General features: G+C 50.2%; 1 protein-coding gene and 1 long non-coding RNA gene across 2 annotated transcripts in view; both read left to right on the top strand.

Moving 5' to 3' along the window:
- usp24 (ubiquitin specific peptidase 24) overlaps positions 1 to 17,422 on the top strand; it is a 30,713-nt gene extending 13,291 nt beyond the window's left edge. The window contains 43 exon segments of the mRNA XM_076039557.1: positions 100 to 134; positions 136 to 199; positions 412 to 510; positions 842 to 1,015; positions 1,448 to 1,533; positions 1,626 to 1,734; positions 1,820 to 1,966; positions 2,058 to 2,155; positions 2,248 to 2,343; positions 2,445 to 2,667; positions 2,758 to 2,920; positions 3,128 to 3,289; positions 3,378 to 3,448; positions 3,553 to 3,713; positions 3,803 to 3,864; positions 4,684 to 4,875; positions 4,971 to 5,085; positions 5,185 to 5,329; positions 5,690 to 5,809; positions 5,915 to 6,040; positions 6,160 to 6,258; positions 6,357 to 6,439; positions 6,531 to 6,672; positions 6,768 to 6,887; positions 6,977 to 7,191; positions 8,292 to 8,416; positions 8,503 to 8,644; positions 8,742 to 8,892; positions 9,380 to 9,475; positions 9,553 to 9,656; positions 9,741 to 9,854; positions 11,382 to 11,589; positions 11,680 to 11,769; positions 11,866 to 11,968; positions 12,387 to 12,502; positions 12,576 to 12,689; positions 12,799 to 12,864; positions 12,952 to 13,018; positions 13,119 to 13,197; positions 13,383 to 13,458; positions 13,788 to 13,874; positions 14,089 to 14,199; positions 14,563 to 17,422. Coding sequence (XP_075895672.1) covers positions 100 to 134; positions 136 to 199; positions 412 to 510; positions 842 to 1,015; positions 1,448 to 1,533; positions 1,626 to 1,734; positions 1,820 to 1,966; positions 2,058 to 2,155; positions 2,248 to 2,343; positions 2,445 to 2,667; positions 2,758 to 2,920; positions 3,128 to 3,289; positions 3,378 to 3,448; positions 3,553 to 3,713; positions 3,803 to 3,864; positions 4,684 to 4,875; positions 4,971 to 5,085; positions 5,185 to 5,329; positions 5,690 to 5,809; positions 5,915 to 6,040; positions 6,160 to 6,258; positions 6,357 to 6,439; positions 6,531 to 6,672; positions 6,768 to 6,887; positions 6,977 to 7,191; positions 8,292 to 8,416; positions 8,503 to 8,644; positions 8,742 to 8,892; positions 9,380 to 9,475; positions 9,553 to 9,656; positions 9,741 to 9,854; positions 11,382 to 11,589; positions 11,680 to 11,769; positions 11,866 to 11,968; positions 12,387 to 12,502; positions 12,576 to 12,689; positions 12,799 to 12,864; positions 12,952 to 13,018; positions 13,119 to 13,197; positions 13,383 to 13,458; positions 13,788 to 13,874; positions 14,089 to 14,199; positions 14,563 to 14,625 — 5,019 coding nt within the window. The 3' untranslated portion in view covers positions 14,626 to 17,422.
- On the top strand, positions 7,328 to 8,260 carry LOC142897322 (uncharacterized). The gene is made up of 3 exons (XR_012928444.1): positions 7,328 to 7,638; positions 7,706 to 8,037; positions 8,068 to 8,260. It is a non-coding gene; the product is annotated as an uncharacterized LOC142897322 (long non-coding RNA).
- Positions 17,423 to 17,484: the final 62 nt, after the last annotated feature.

Genomic DNA, 17,484 nt, shown 5'->3' with positions numbered 1-17,484 from the left:
CCTGTAGACACTGTTCTACCACAGAGGGATGGTGTAGTAATGGTGCATGGTGCAGGACGCTTTCTCATGCTTTTCTAACAATGCCATTTGTATTTTTAGGACCTGTATTCGGTTCCTCGCACCATTCTACCTCACGAACGGACACCCTGTTACTCTTCACATCACCTATGAGTCAACCAAAGACACTTTTACCTTAGAGGTACCGCAAGGCCTAATGAGGCCTGTAAAAGACTTTTGCTTGTGTTGGATTTAAGACAATGGTAACTTTCTGTTCTCGTGTGTGTGTGTGTGTGTGTGTGTGTGTGTGTGTGTGTGTGTGTGTGTGTGTGTGTGTGTGTGTGTGTGTGTGTGTGTGTGTGTGTGTGTGTGTGTGTGTGTGTGTGTGTGTGTGTGTGTGTGTGTGTCCTGCAGACCCACAGTAATGACACGATAGGAAGCATCCGGTGGAAGATTTCCGAGCACTTGAGCTGCCCGGTGGATAATGTCCAGATCTTTGCCAATGACAGCGTGGTAGGTCTTTTGTTTTGTTCGTATCCAAATGACTTTTACAGTTTTATTGCTCCCTTTGTATTTAGTTTTTTTACTTTTACGCTAAAAGCATTTGCACCTTTTTATACCCTCCTGATCAAAGGATTTCCCCTCCAACACCCGTGTGTTTCCCCTGCAGCCCGTGGGCAAATGATTCACAGCAATTTAATCTTGGAACGATGCCGTTCGAAACACGAAACACAGCTTTTGCACAACTTTGATCCCATCCCTGTTGTTCTTGTCGTTTGTTTGTGTTTTCTCCTCTTTTTTTCCTCTGACCTCATCCCCTCGCTGCTCCCTCACCGTGCACTAGCTGACCATGAATCGAGACCAGAAGCTGCTCTCCCAGCTGGGCTTCAGCGACGAGCAGAGTCTCACGGTGAAGAGCTCGGGTACCGGCACTCCCTCCGGCAGCTCCGAGTCGTCGGCCTCCGCCTCCAGCAGCTCCAGCTCGGCCGTCTTCAACTCAGCCTACGCCTTGGAGCAGGTACCAGTTCAGACATCACGGCAAAAGTCCCACATAATGCAGAAATTCCCTTGTTTCCTGAACAATTTGCAATGAATCACTTGGAGGACTTGAGGCAAAACGAGAGCAAGCTGCCTTTTTCTTCTTTTTGAGCTTTAACATTGGCCCCATGTGACATCACAAAGGGTCCTGATCCCGCCTCATGGGTACCTACGTCCACAGCCAGATGTTTGCTCTTCCACCTTAAACCACCTCACCGTTGCCATGTTTTCTGCATGTGCCCTAAACAGAGGGCTAAATATACTGGATTCTTGACATCTATAGGTTGTTGCGACTCCCCCACTGGCTTCCAGTTTGAAAATGAGATTTCCAAAGCGGGTTTAATGTAGGACCTTCATCAAAGTTCTGAAGACTTGTGCCAACAGCAGCTCTGACACTCCTTGTGTTTCCCAGGAGAAATCTCTGCCCGGTGTGGTCATGGCTCTGGTGTGCAACGTGTTTGAGATGCTCTACCAGCTGGCTAACCTAGACGAATGCAGGTAAACGTTCAGCCCAAAGGGGATGTTGCATCCTGGGGGAAACCTGCGAATGCGCTTCACCCTGTTCTTTCTGTTCCTCCTTAACCCTCCAGGATCACACTCCGCGTGAGGAACCTGCTGCTGCTCATTCCAACTGATCCTGAAGTGCAAGATGCTCTTGACAATTTTGTTCCCAAAGAATCCAGCGTGTGGAGCCACCAGGTAGATGCAGTTTCCACCACTAAGCATCCGAGCTGTCGTTGTCTCTGTTTTGGTGCTTAACTGCTTCTGCTTGTGTCTCCTGCAGAAAACGCTGTTCCAGGCCACGGGCTCCCGCTCGCCATCCCTCAGCTCCAAGCAGCAGCACCAGCCCAGCGCTGCATCCATCCTGGAGTCCCTCTTCAGGTCATCGGCCCCCGGCATGTCCACCTTCAGGGTGCTGTACAACCTGGAGGTAGGACGAGAAAACACGCCCATGTCAAATGTCCCAAACTTTTCGGTAAACCATCAGATCTGATTTTGCTGCTCCTCTCTGCGTCCGCAAGGTGTTGAGTTCGAAGCTCATGCCCACGTCCGACGACGAAATGGCAAAAACCAGCAGCAAGTCCTTCTGCGAGAACTTCCTCCGAGCAGGAGGCCTCAGGTAATGGGAAGAACGGACTCGCTGCAGATGCTGAGATTTGATATAGACAAAGCTTCAGTTCTGACTGTCAAGTCTGTGTGTTTTCTGCACAGCCTGGTGGTGAATGTCATGCAGAGAGACTCCATTCCATCAGAGGTGGACTATGAGACCAGACAAGGAGTCTACTCCATCTGTCTTCAGTTGGCCAGGTGATTTAAAATTTAAAAACCCTCCTCCAAACACAGCCACTGGGTTCCTCCTCCTCCTCCTCCAGCTTCGTCCTCTAACTCCTTGTGCTCCGTGCCTGCAGGTTTCTCCTGGTCGGTCAGAGCATGCCGGCGTCGCTGGACGATGACGTTATCAGGGACGGCGATTCGCTGTCGTCCCGTCCGTTTCGCAACGCCGGGCGAGCAGGGCGGCAGCTGTCCCTGTGCGGAACCCCGGAGAAGTCCACCTACAGGCAGATGTCTCTGTCGGAGCGCTCCTCCATCAGAGTGGAGGAGATCATCCCTGCCGCTCGCGTGGCCATTCAGGTATTTTGGACAAAACACTGTTGAAAGTCTGTGTGACAGAGCAGTCAGAATTTAGCTTAACAAATAATCATCTTTTGTTGTTGTTTTCAGACCATGGAGGTGGGCGACTTCACCTCCACCGTGGCCTGCTTCATGCGGCTGACCTGGGCGGCTGCTGCAGGCCGCTTGGATCTGGTCGGCAGCCCTCAGCCAATCATGGAGACCCACGGGTCCCTCCTGCCCCAGGGAGTTCGCACCCGAGTCAGCAGCACAGGTGACACAGAAAGCGCACCTTCACTTTATTGTTGCTTTTCACAGCCTAACCAGGCGTGAAAGCATTTTTCCTGCCCTGATCATCCGGCACGTCTTCATTCCTAAGCAGGAATTCCTGCTGCATCAAAACAAAAGTTAACAAAGCGAAAATAAAACCCAGATTTTGGTTGATTTTTTTTTTTAACTTATTTATTTTTTTGTCTTGCAGGAAGTAACTGTAGCTCCAGCAGCGAGGGCGAGTCCACCCCGACAGCGTTGCATGCTGGGATATGTGTCAGGCAGCAAAGTGTGTCGCTCAAAGATGCCATCATCGCTCGAGAGGCCTTGTCCCTGCTGGTCACCTGCCTGCAGTTACGCTCTCAGCAGCTCAGTAAGAAACATGCACAGCATGTGGTGTCATGTGTTGGTTGGATCTTGCCAAAACCATCATTTAATATTCTTTTATTTTTTTCTTTCAGGTTCTTTTTACAATCTTCCATCAGTCAGCGACTTCATCATCGATGTCTTGCTGGGATCCCCCAGTGCAGAGGTGCTTAACATCGTTTCGCTTCACAGTCGCAAATGTTCCTTCACGTCACGATGGTGCTGATCTGATCGTTTCCTCTCTCCCTCGTCGCCCCTGTTGTCTGCCAGATTCGCCGCGTCGCTTGCGATCAGCTGTACACCCTCAGCCAGTCCGACACCTCGGCCTTCCCCGACGTGCAGAAACCCAACTTGTTCCTCCTGTCGGCCATCCTCACTGCACAGCTCCCGCTGTGGAGCCCCACGTCGGTGATGAGGGGCATCAACCAGAGGTAATTTTCTGCCAGCACGACATTAAAGTTGCACGTGACCGAAAAGCGGCAGCTGGAATTTTGATGATGTTGTTTTTGTCCTTGTTCAGGTTCCTGTCTCAGTGCACGGAATACTTTGACCTCAGATGTCAGCTCCTGGATGACCTCACCAGTGAGTTGACAGAGTTATTATTATTTATTTATTTATTTATTTATTTTTATTTTTTGGCTGTCAGACGATTAAAATCTTTAATCGCGATTAATCGTGATTGTCCTGAGTTAACTTGCGATTAATCGCAAAGTAATTTTTTACCTTGCACTATATGTAACTTAACAATATTTATTGTGTTTCTTATACTGTAGGAAAGTTTGGAGAGGACAATAATAATTCCTTTATGGAAATATTATATTTTTATTTTCATTGGAACATTCCAAAACAATTACATTCTTATAATGTCCAAATACTCTCTTAAGAAAAAAAGCTCATTCTCAAGCCATGATCACATTTGTCAATCTCAGTATTTTATTTTGAAAATGAACCGAATTCTCTCGTGGTTCTTTGAGTGACTTCCTGTCCAGCTTGACGCGGATCGCTCATGGCTCATGTACAAAATAGACCAGATGCTGAAACGAGCGCTGCGCGGCACAAGCCGGCCGCAGAGATGCGTGCTGTTTCGAGTTTGGCACGAATGACGCCATTGGTTAACAAGGGTGGCGAAAGGAAGCGCGCTCCGATCCGTGGCTATTTGTGCCACTTCCATGGCCGGTGTGAACCAGGCGTTCAACACGGGTTAAAAAAAATTAGTGCCGTTTAAAAAGAGTTTGCGTTAATTTGTTAACGTGTTATTAACTCGTTATTAATGCGTTAACTTCGACAGCCTTAGTTTTTTTGCTTGCTTTTCTCAATACTTTAAAAAGCCAAATTTGAGCCCTGACTTGACTGATTGAGCGGCCTCCCTGAAACTAACTGTTCTGCTGCCTTCTCCTCCAGCCTCCGAGATGGAGGTGATCAAAGTGAGTGCGGCCACCATGCTGGAGGACGAGATCTCCTGGCTGGACAACTTTGAGCCCAGCTGGACCTCCGAGATGGAGACCAGCAAGGCGGACAACATCCTCCTGGCCGGACACCTGCGCCTCATCAAGACCCTGCTGTCGCTGTGCGGCAGCGAGAAGGAGCACCTGGGTGAGCGAGTGCGGCTCTCTGCCGGCCGCTGGAGTGAGTTTCAGGCGGCGAGAAGATCAAAGTGTGATTCAGGAGATGCGACTCTTTCCCTCCAGGTCCGTCGCTGATCCAGCAGCTGCTGGACGACTTCCTGTTTCGGGCCTCCCGCATCATCATCAACAGCTCCAACCCCACGCCCTCTCCGGCCCCCAGCCACGACTTTCACCCCAAGTATGACTTCCTTTCTTCCGTCTTTCACAGATAAAGTGAAGTAGAAATAAAGACAAATGCTCAGACTAACTGTCCGTCATGGGCCGTGACTCCGATCAGGTGCAGCACGGCAAGCAGCAGGCTGGCAGCCTACGAGGTGCTGGTGATGCTGGCGGACAGCTCGCTGTCGAACCTCCGACTCATCACCAAGGAGCTCATGTCCATGCACCACCAGCCTGACCCGTCGCTCTGCAAGGAGTTCGACGTAAGACCACTCAGCTTTCTTTTCCTTTCTTTTTGGCACCACCTTTAGAAGTCACTAGGGGTGGGAAAAAAATTGATTCTTAGATTAATCAGGATTATGACATTGCCAATTAAGAATCGATTCACAAATTTTAAAAATCAAAAATTTGAATGAAGCTGCAACTCATGTGTTCCGCGCTATGTTGCAAGCTTTGGACACATATATGTATATGAATCGTGATAAATCGCGATTCGCGATTAATTGCATCGTAGCCCTCTCAATCAGAATCGAATTGAATCGTCAAGTACCTAGCGATTCCCACCCTAAGGACTCACTACAAGCATTTAGCCGTGAACTCTGACCTCTGTTCCCCCGCTGCAGTATCTCCCCCCCGTCGAGAGCCGCTCAGTCTCAGGGTTCGTTGGGCTGAAGAACGGCGGGGCCACCTGCTACATGAACGCCGTGTTTCAGCAGCTCTACATGCAGCCCGGCCTCCCCGAGGTACGTCCGCGTTGTGTGTTTACCTGCTGCTGTCACTAGAGGCCGCTCCAGTCCAGACAGCCGCACGTGCCCCGGCATTGAGTTTGCGCCGTGTGTGTTTCTCAGGCTTTCCTGTCCATCGAGGACGACACTGACCAGCCAGATGAGAGCGTCTTCTATCAGGTCCAGTCGCTGTTTGGTCATCTGATGGAGAGCAAACTGCAGTACTACGTGCCTGAGAACTTTTGGAAGGTAACAGAGTGTTGGCACTACAAGAGAGAAGGATTTTTTTTTTCACCCTCATCGTGTGTTTTGATCACTAAGTGCGGATGTTGTTGTGTGCGAATGTGTTCAAATCTCTCGTGTTGCAGATTTTCAAGATGTGGAACAAGGAGCTGTACGTCAGAGAACAGCAGGACGCTTACGAGTTCTTCACCAGCCTGGTGGACCAGCTTGACGAGCATCTGAAAGTAATTCACACCTCGCCAGTTTGCCTTCACTGCACATTTTTTGCCCTCGTTTGTTTTGCTTGTCGTCGTCGCTGATGATACAACTCCCTCTCGGACAGAAAATGGGTCGAGAGCAGATCTTCAAAAACACATTTCAGGGAATCTTTTCCGACCAGAAGATCTGCAAAGACTGTCCTCACCGGTCAGTACATCTGAATTCATTTCACATCCCTGAAACTTTGTTTGTCTTCAGAATATCTTTTTACTTATAGCTTTGCGCATCCATCCGACAGGTACGAGCGCGAGGAAACCTTCATGGCTCTGAACCTCGGCGTGACGTCGTGCCAGAGTTTAGAAATCTCATTGGACCAGTTTGTCCGGGGAGAAGTTCTGGAGGGCAGCAACGCCTACTACTGCGAGAAGTGCAAGGAAAAGGTGCACACGCACACACACACACACAAACAGTCGCCTGCACGCCCGTCTCCTCCCGGCGTGGCCCGTACACTCATCACGTGCGCTTGTGTCTCCAGAGAACCACAGTGAAGAGGACCTGCATCAAATCCCTGCCCACCGTCCTCTGCATCCACCTCATGCGCTTCGGTTTCGACTGGGAGAGCGGCCGCTCCATCAAATACGACGAGCAGATCCGGGTAGGAACCGCCGTCTCAATCTCCACCCACGACGTGACCGCGGCGACCTTATTTATTTATTTGACCTCACCCTTGTGTCTCGGGCGCAGTTCCCCTGGGTGCTGAACATGGAGCCGTACACCGTTGCCGGCATGGCTCGCCAGGACTGCAGCGCCGAGGGCAGCGAGGGCCGCGGCGACGGCGCCTCGGGAGGCTCGCCCAGGAAGAAGGTCACCATCTCGGAGAACTACGAGCTGGTGGGGGTGGTGGTGCACAGCGGCCAGGCACACGCAGGACACTACTATTCCTTCATCAAAGACAGACGGTATGTTGCTCCCCACTGGGACCCTTACGCTTGAAGGTTCGACCAGTTTCCACATTTTGGAGGAGCAGTGAAGCAGCCGCACTCTCAGCACTGATATATCATTATTTAGAAATATATATCATATGTTACCTCCTTAGTCCTCTAGGCATTAAATGTCTGCTTATTTAGACCACGGCATGATTGATTTATTAAAAAAGGTAAAAAGAAAAAAAAAGCTGTAGATCTCCAGGAAAAATCATAGCATTTTTAACCCTCTGTTTACAGTCTCCTCCAAAATCTCCAAGAAACAGTGGCTTGTTAAAGCTGATGCTTTGTTGGACCTTCCACATGTTTGGAATGAAACAAAAGCAAGGTGGTGTCAGAGGGCAGGGCTGGGATTGTGGTCACTATTTCTTGAAAAGGCATCAGTGCCCATTGTGACATCACAGAGGGCTGATTTCCAGAAGCGTCCTGTCCTTCACTTTGGCTAAAGAAGGAAAGGATGGATGGACTCTTCTGGTCCTTTTCTAGAGAGTTCACCGACTGATTAGAGGCGACCTTGTTGTTAGAAAACATGAGTGAAGTCAACTCATGCATTAAAAGCACCAGAACCACTTGGTGGTCCCTCTTGCACTCGTCCTGCAGCCACTGGTGCTGCTCTCTGCTTCTGTCCTCCAGTGCATTAGCAGTGACTCTACAGCAGAAGTTCTGCTGCCTTCGCTTTCCTGGTAGATCGTAAGCGGATCGCATTGCGACACACGAACGCTACATCACACCGAGTTGGCTGTCCCAGTTCACTTATGCAAGCTTCTCCAGATGTTTGGCTGTGGAAGGCAGGAATTTCTTTTCTTTTCTTTTCTTTTTTCTGTACAACCGATGGAGCAGAATTTTTAAGAGACATCGAGCTGATATTTGGCGCTCCGCTCTCACTCCACACGCCCGTTTGAGAAACAAAACAAGTTCCTCTTCAAGGCTGCAGGAGATTAGACATGTACTCGAGCTGCTTGGAGGACACTTAATCTTTGTTTTCATCTGAGATCAACCCCCTCCTCCTCCTCCTCCTACTCCTGTCTGCTCTCAGTCATCCTCTGATTGTTTTCTCCTCGCTCTCTCTTTGACAGCGGCAGCGCTCGCGGTCGGTGGTACAAGTTCAACGACAACGTGGTGGAGGAGTTTGACATGAACGACGAGACGCTGGAGTACGAGTGCTTCGGCGGAGAGTACCGGCCCAAGGTTTACGACCAATGTGGGTGACACGCGCCTAAACAGAGCGTCGAGCATCCGGCGTCGTCGCGTAATCCGTATGTCTAACGCGTCTCTGCCTCCGTGCAGCCAACCCCTATCCCGACGTGCGGCGGAGATACTGGAACGCCTACATGCTCTTCTACCAGAAGATCAGCGACCAGAACTCTCCCGTTCTGCCCAAGAAAAGTCGTGTCAGCATCATGAGGCAGGAAGCCGAGGACCTCACGCTGTGAGTTCGCCTGCGGCACCGCTGACCCATATGAATTCTGTATTGCTGGGGTATCCGGTCAGCAGTATAACCCATCGCCGGCTGTGCCCTCCACCAGGTCTGCTCCGTCCTCCCCGGACGTCTCACCGCAGTCTTCTCCCCGCCCCCCCAGGGCCAACAACGACCGCCTCACCCTCCTCACCCGCCTGGTGCGCAAGGGGGAGAAGAAGGGCCTCTTTGTGGAGAAAATGCCGGCCAGCATCTACCAGGTGAAGTGCGAACGCGTCTTTCAAACGGTCAGATCTTGGAGGGGTGCAGGTTGCGACTCGGTGCAGTTCCCATCGACCCGTGTGTGCACAACAACAGCCTTTGCACGCCGCTGACTTCTGCAGATCCTGGTGTAGAGCAACAGCTGTGGGTGTCAGAGGATCAAAGGTCAAATAAAAAAAAAAAAACTTTAGATGCCCCAGCGACTTTTGAATCTGACACCTGCGAAAGCATTTGGTTTCAAGAAATGAGGCAAGAGGGAAAGTGATGGACAGACACTGCAGTATAATAGTATAATTAATGCACACCTATTGCACTTGTACTTTTTTTTGTCCAAGGCACTCTTTCTTTCTTTCTTTCTCTCTTTCTTATTTTTGATAGGACAGTAGAACTCTGTAAATGTCTAATCCATTTATTGTCACTTCCTGAGATTTGGATGTAGCTGTTCCTCATTAAGCTAATGTCTCCCTCTGTCTCTGCCCCGTCTAGATGGTGAGGGATGAAAACCTGAGGTTCATGAGGAACAGAGACGTCTACAACAGCGACTACTTCAACTTCACCCTGTCCCTGGCCTCCGTCAACGCAGTACGTGCCTCCGCTGACCGATTTCCCCCGGGAAGGTCTTCCATATCCCTAATTCAACATCTATTTTGTGTAAACAGACTAAGCTGAAGCACCCAGACTACCAGCCCATGGCCAAGGAGAGCCTCCAGCTGGCCGTACACTTCCTGCTTCACACCTACCTGCACACCAAGAAGAAACTGCGGTACGTCGCGAACACGCACCCCCCCCCCCTTTCCACAGGGAGAAGCAGCGTCTTACCCAGCATGCAATCTGTTGTCTCTTCCAGCGTGGACACGGAGGAGTGGATGGCCACGGTGGAGGTGCTGCTGTCCAAGAGCCGAGAGGCGTGTCAGTGGATGGTGCAGTACCTGGTGGGACAGGAGGGCCGAGAGATCACCAGGTCTGTGCTTTCTCTTAACATTTCCAATAGGGCTGCGAATCTTTGGGTGTCTCACGGTTTGATTCAAAATCGATTCTTGGGTCACGATTAGTTTCAAAACCGATTCAGAAACGATTTTTTTATTTTTTATTTTATTTAAAAAAAAAAAAAATCATCTTGTCGCGCAACACCTACGGCAGCCCAGAAGGCACTTTCACATTGCCAGGAATGGGGGGAAGAAAATAGTTTTTTTTTTGAAAATTAGAATCGATACTGTATTGAGCAACGTGAGAATCGCGATTTGAATTTTAATCGACTCTTTTCCCACACCCCTAATTTCCAATACTGCCAGATAAGGAAATAAAAAAAACACTTCCTGTCATTAAATTGGCTGCCTCCTGTCCTATAAATCCCACCCAAACCTTGTTTTAGGCCAATTTTTAACTGAACTAAACCAATTTTCAGGAGCAGCTCATGCAGAACGATTCAATCAGACACCTGCATATCTGCAGGCAGGCCGCGTGCCATTTATTGCTTTTTCAGTTTCTTTTTCCAGGGAAGTTTATTCTTTGTTAATCCCGTCTGCAGGCTTTGTTTTGTGTTTTGTGTTGCTCAGATTTTCGGGTTTCACGTCAGAATGTTCCAACTGTAGCGCGACGGAGATATGAGGCATCTCCCTACACAGCAGACGTTGGCCGTGACCTCGCGCCCTCCGTCAGTCCTCCAGCACTGCGGAGCTTTTAATAGCCGCTGGGCGGACACGGGATACAGGCGCTGGGCGGCGGATCGATCGCACGTCGAACCCGTCGACCTCTCCGTCGCAACTCCGCTCGATCCTGCAGGAGCGTGAAAGGCCTCGCTTGTGCACGTTTCTCAGCCCCGTGCGCTCTGATTGGCTGACCTGGCCATCGCTGTGGAATGCAAACAGTAGTTTCTAACAAAAAAAAAAAACCAACACGTACCAACACGTACCCTGAGAAATGTGTTGGCTCGCACCGCTCAGTGTGTCGAGGCATGAGGTGATCATGTGGTCCAGGGCCGTGATTGGCTGCTAGACATCAGACGCTCACGCAGCAACACCCACCTGTAAAGAAATGGCAAAAGTTGTTTGACAATACACCTCACCGGATTGGACGTACAGGGTCACGTGACCAGTTCACTTCAAGTGAAAATTCCGCATTCTGATTGGAAGGAGGAGGAGGAGGAGACAGAATATTTTTTACAAGTAATCAAACAGAAAAATGTAAGAACCATTCTTGGCAGCAAACAAACGTAAACAAACAAAAGCAAACGTAATTCTCATTCATCTCGCGGGACAAGATTTTACGAGAAGATTTTACGAGAATTACGGCTCATGCACTTCACACCGTTCAATGGGAACACCTGCAAATTGCAATTGTATTTTGTCGAAATTTTAGAAATGGGGCTTTTATTTTACGCAAAACTGTGATGGAAATGCATATGTAAACATTGAAGGGAAAAATATGACTGAGCGCTCAGAGCAGTTGGGACTTCCTGCCTGACGTGGGTCGTCTGCGTCCTGCACAGGGTTTGTCTGCTGGAGTGCAGCGTGAGGGAGGTGAGGGTGGTGGTGGCCTCCATCCTGGAGAAGACCCTGGAGAGCGCGCTCCAGTTCGAGGACCCGGGACTGGACAACCTGGTGGACGCCCTGCTGTCCCTGCTGGACAAAGACGTGCCGGAGAACGTCAAGAACTGTGCGCAGTACTTCGGCCTCTTCAGCAACTTCACCCAGAGGGTAATGAAGGAAGCAGAGCAGCGCACAGCTGCACACTCGGGTGTTTCGTCCGCTGATTTGCAACTTGAATCCTCGTCTTTCTTGGTTCAGGGTTGCGGCCCCTGCCAGCTCTTGTTAAAACACTCGGCCTATCGCCGGATGCTCGTCTTCCTGCTGGGATCCAACAGGCAAAACAATCCGGTAAAGCAATTTGCATTTCAAATGTTTCCAATGTTTTTAGAGAGGCCGAATGTTGTTTTTTTTTTGGTTCCTAAAGTGTCGGGTGTGTTTCAACAGAACCGCCGCTGGAGCTCAGCCCAGGCCCGCGAGTTCCTGCACCTCCACAGCACTCTGGCCTTCATCGCGCTGCAATGTGACCTCAGCTCACAGCGGACGCACGGTGAGAGACGGCGCTCAAGCTGAATGACGGTTTTTCATTTGTAAATTTTGTGAGAGCATTCAATTCCAGCGCTTGCATTCAAACAACGTACAGTCGTGCTTTTCCTGCCAACTCACAATTTCTTTTTTTTTTTTGTTCACAAAACATGAAAACGTTGAACAAAATACAGAATGTCGAAAACATTTTTCAGACAACACAATAGATAAAAATAGAAAAGAGCAAATAAAGATGAAAGGTCAACCAAGGAGTTATATATATATATATATATATACATACATATATATATATATATACACACACACACACACACACACACATATATAAAAACAGCATAACAGAAGCATCCATTCAGGTGGGCTCCTGTTTTGTTTTTGTTTTTAATTATTTGTTATTTTTTTCTGATTCTCTGTTTCCGCAGCTCCCGGAGGATTTACGCTCCGCTCGAGCAACGTCCCGTCCTCCACGCTGCTCCCGCTGCACGCCGACATCCTGGCGTCTCTCTTCAACCCGGAGGGGCAGACGTACCTGCTGGAGGTGAACCTGACACCAGGACCCGTCGCCCACCAGCGTCCGTAACCCTGTCTAATCTCCGTTCTCGGCCCACCAGGTGATGTTTGCCATGCGAGAGCTGTCGGGTCCCCTGTCGGTCCTCATCGAGATGACGACCTGCGGCTCCTTCTGCAACGAGCCCTTCTCCCTGGGCGTGCTGCAACTGTTGAAGGTGCAAATGAAAGCGAAGCCGTGTGCTGTTGAACCCCGAGCGAGAGAATCGGAGCTGGATTGCTCTCGAGACGGATTTCTTAGGTTCTTTCTGTGGTGTTTTGTCGCAGACCCAGCTGGAGACGGCGCCACCTCACGAGCTGAAGAACATCTTCCAGATGCTGCAGGAGTTACTCGTGGGTCTCCGATCCGTTGAGCTGTGTGTTGACTCCAGTCACTGCGATCAGCCTCACTAACAGCAGAGGAATCTTTTGTTTCACCAGGTCATGGAAGATCCGCTGCAGTCCCAGAGACTCAAGTTTGCTTTTGAGTCGGAAAAAGGACTTCTGGGTATGGATGGGTTTTTGTTTTGTTTTTTAAATTTCCTGCCACTTGGATACTTGGATGCCACTGTTTCTTTGGGACGGTTTCATTGATTTCTCCTCCTCAGCTTTGATGCACCAGAGCAACAACGTGGACAGCAGACGCTGCTACCAGTGTGTGAAGTTCCTGGTCACACTGGCACAAAAGTATGTACAGATTACGTGTATAGATACAGTGTGTGTGTGTGTGTGTGTGTGTGTGTGTGTGTGTGTGTGTGTGTGTGTGTGTGTGTGTGTGTGTGTGTGTGTGTGTGTGTGTGTGTGTGTGTGTGTGTGTGTGTGTGTGTGTGTGTGTGTGATCTCACCTCTACTTTCTGCCTTCTTCCTTGCAGATGTCCTGCAGCCAAGGATTACTTCAAGGACCTGTCGGGACACTGGAGCTGGGCTGTTCAGTGGCTGCAAAAGAAGGTCGGCTCCAAACACAACAGTGCTTTTGGAAAAACTCCTTCCAGGGTCTCCAGTGTTCTCAGAAAAAAAACATTTCACTCTTCCAGTGTGCAAAGGCAGTGCAGTCACTGTTAATATTTATAGGAGGACATTTCACAAGGATTGTTTATAACCAGAGGCCAATAGATAAATTGAACCATTCTTCAAGACTTGTGTGTGTAAAAGGTATTGGTCTTAAAATTACAACCCTGGATGAATGTGTTTTTGTTGTTTTTTTTATCCCTGAACTGAGAGCTTTATTTTCCTCCTGTGCTAATTTTTGGGGGTTTGTGTCTCCATGTTTCTCTCAGATGACTGAACATTACTGGACTCCGCAGAGCAACGTCTCCAATGAAACCTCCACTAACAAAACCTTCCAGCGTACAATCTCTGCACAGGTACGCGCGCGCCCACACACACACACACACACACACACACACACACACACACACACACACACACACACACACAGATGAAAACGGTGCCAATTTGATGTGACCCAGCTTCCCCCAGCAGACCTACATAATCGCACACAGAGCACCGTCTGTCTCTTGTCTTCTCTCGCTCTCCTGTGCTCACTGCTCTGTGTTCCCCACCCCCCTCCCCCTGCAGGACACTCTGGCCTACGCCACGGCGCTGCTCAATGAGAAGGAGCAGTCCGGCAGCAGCAACGGCTCCGACGGCAGCCCGGCCAATGAGAACGCCGACCGCAGCCTCCGACAGGTAGCGGCCGTCGGCTTCGCCCACGCAGGCTTTCTTTCTATATAAAGTGGCCCGTTGTCTTTCTCGCATGGAGCCACTCGCGCTCCATCCATTCACACTGTCAAAAAAAAAAAAAAAAGACAGAATAATCCGGGAGGAGGGTGGTGGATGTTAGTCGGCTTTTGTCAAAAGCCGCAAAGGCAGTCGTTTCCCCCCCCTCCCACGGATTCTATTAGCAGTGGATTTGAAGCAGAGCCGCTATTCTTTCCTGAACTCCCGCTGCGGCTCGGCTCCAATCGCTTCAGCGTGCTACTTTTTTTTTTGTATTATTCATCACAAACTACTCTGATCACTTTTTTTTTTTTCGACTCCCCGTGTTCGCAGGAATCCGAGTCTCCCATGATGCTCGGCGATTCCAGGAGCGACCTGGAGGACGTCGACCCTTAGCCCCCCCCCCCCGCCCCTTCCCCTGCGACCAGCTGCTCATCCTCTCCCAGGAAGAGGCGGCGCCGCTCAGGGGGTCCGCAGCCCCGAGAGGGAAACACGAAAAAAAAAAAAGGGCTGCACCTATGCCTCTGATTGGTCGGGACACTCTGGACTCTGCGGCCGAGCCAATGGGATCGCCTCGTCTCCGGGTCGCGACGGCAACGAAAGGAGCTATGAATAAAAATGGCAAAACAACTTCTTTTTCAGAGCGGCGCCGGCGATGGCGGCAGAGTTGATTACGGTGTGAAGTGCAGAACAAGAGAGAGAAAGAAAAGAAAAGAAAAAAAAACCTTCCACAATCACGGATGACTTGAGTTTATCCTTTTTATTATTCATTCATTCACTGGGAATGATTGCGAAATGGGAGGACGGCTTCGGGTTGTGTTTTAACAATTTTTCTTGCTCTCGTTTGCCAACGTTATCTACACAGACATTATTCATTTTTTTTTGTAAAGACTTTTTTTTTTTGTTTGTTTGTTTGTTTTTTTCCTTGTTTCATAGCTGTAATTTCCACGTGTAAGATAATATTTTAAAGTCTCCTGTGCTCTTCTTCACAGCCATGCTAAGAGTTGCGGGAGTGTCGGGGTGGGAGGGCCCCCCCTCCTCCCCTCCCTCCCCCGGCACTCTAGAGGAAGCGGCCGATTCATACACACAAATACATGCGCGCGCGCACGTGCGGCATGCACTTGTACAGGAACACCTCCACGCACGCACGAGCACTTGTCGAGGGGGGCGGGGGGACGACGACGTATGCACTTTAGAACCCAGCCCTGTCCGGCCCGGTCCGGCCCGCTGCCATGTGAGGTAGCGGCGTCACCGGTGCCGGTGCCGGCCCGTTTCCTCTAGAGCCGCGTCGCCACCGGGCCCTGCTCTTCTTTTAACAGCTTATGCAGTCTTCTTCTTTTTCTCCTTCTCCTTCGTTTTCGGTGCCACTTATGCAGGCAGAGGGCCACGGTGACCTTTGACCTCGGTGATCACGGCGTCCGGGGGCGGTTCTAGTCCTCGCTTCCCCGGCGGCTCGGCGCTGCTCCTGGATATTTTTTTTTTTTTTTTTTTTTTTTTTTTTTATCGTTGCCATTGCTGTTTTGTGTTGTTTTTTTTTTGCGGGTTGCCATGTTGTTCCCCTCTGGACTCGGCGACTGTCTGTGAAGTGGCTCAAGCCTTATGCAAGAAGCTGATCCCGGGAGGCACAGCCCGGATCGCTTGATAGTGGGCCACCAGTGCCGACTGAGAGGGAGCTCAGGAGCAGGTTTTATTTTTTCGGTGCCAAGGCAACGCGCACGCATGCGCACACACGCACGCGCGCACGCACTTAACGATCAGACACTATGAGCGCATCTTGCTGGTGCGTGTCACTGGTTCACCTCGCAGGACAGGTCTTCTTCTTCGACTCACTGTTACCTCTGCTTTATCAGGTTTTTCTTTTGGTTTGTCTTTTTCTTTTCGACTCTTTTGCCTTTGTTTATTTTCGCTGTTGTGTACCTTCGGAAACACACACACACACACACACACACACACAGAGGAGCTAAATCCAAATGTAGCTCTGAGCTTCGTGCGATTAAAAAGAAAAGAAAAAAAAAACGAAATGGAAAATCAAGACGCGCATCCCGTCAATCTCCACCTCCCCCCACCCCTCCTCTCCACCGCTCTGACCATTGGGAGACTTGAAGTGCCTTAACCTCCCGATGGCCACCACCACCACCACCCAGCCACCCACCCCACCCACCACGCCCACTCACTGCCCCACCCCCCACCCCCCCGGCTCTGTCGCGGGTGAGGGAACATCTGCGGTGACGCCATCAGGGCTCCCTCACTTCCCCCCTCCGACGCCACGCAGCTCAGATTCTATCACAGGGAAACACAAAGATACACAAAGATACAAAGTTGTCCTCTGTGTGTTGTGACAAAGGAATGTAGGAATGTATTTGTCGGCTGTGGACTCCGTGTGTATGGAGTGGGGGGGTGGGGGGGGAGGTTAGGGGGAGGGACCGGCGCCGCATTCAACCCTCACTCTTCAAACAGGGTCCAGGCCCGTGGGACAGGGTAGCGACGCTTCCGACGCTGCTTGCGTTTTCGCCACAGACCCACTTTTTTTTTTGGACGTAAGCGTGCAAAAAAAGAAGAAAAAAAATCATCCCAACCGGCCGGAGGGAAGATGCTGTTGCGGCCTCCACCACCCTGGACCCCTCGTCCCCTCTGTCTCACACGGCGCTGGACGTCACGACGTGACGATCTTTGCATGTGTGGCGGGAAGCGGCGGCGGCGTTTCGTCTTCACTCGTAGAGCATTAAGCACGCCCCTCCTCCTCTTCTTCCTCCTCCTCTTCTTCCTCCTCCTCCTCTTCTTCACCCTCTGTGGCATCACGCAGTCCGTGCCAAGCGACACACGGCGCCATGTTCAGCCCCACAGTTTGTCCCCGCTGCCACGTGATCACGATGACTTATGAAAACGTTTAAAAAAAAAAAAAAATTTAAAAAAAAAAGGAAAAAAAAAATTAAGGACAAAAAAAGTTTTGTTTTAAAACGGGGGCGTGACGGGAGAGACAGAATGGGAGGGAGGGAGGGAGGGAGCGGGCGAGCGTGGGCGGGCGGGCGAAGGATCCGGCGTCTCGAGTGGGTTTTTAAATCGTCTATGGATTTTGACAATTCACTGCTGCCATCGCAGGATTCTGTAATGCATGTTGAAACTCAGTTTTAATTTGTACATCAGAGTTTGATTAAGGGGAAATTTTATATAAAATAAACTGGAATGCACAACCTTTTGCACATTGTGTGTTCTTTTCACTTTTTCCTTATTTGGCCTCGCATGTTTTTCGCGTAA

This window comes from Nelusetta ayraudi, unplaced genomic scaffold (assembly GCF_046127955.1).
Source record: "Nelusetta ayraudi isolate G7.1 ecotype Tasmania unplaced genomic scaffold, CSIRO-AGI_Nayr_v1 ptg000059l, whole genome shotgun sequence".
NCBI classification, from domain to species: Eukaryota; Metazoa; Chordata; class Actinopteri; order Tetraodontiformes; family Monacanthidae; genus Nelusetta; species Nelusetta ayraudi.
This window is presented reverse-complemented; position numbering and strand designations above follow the sequence as displayed.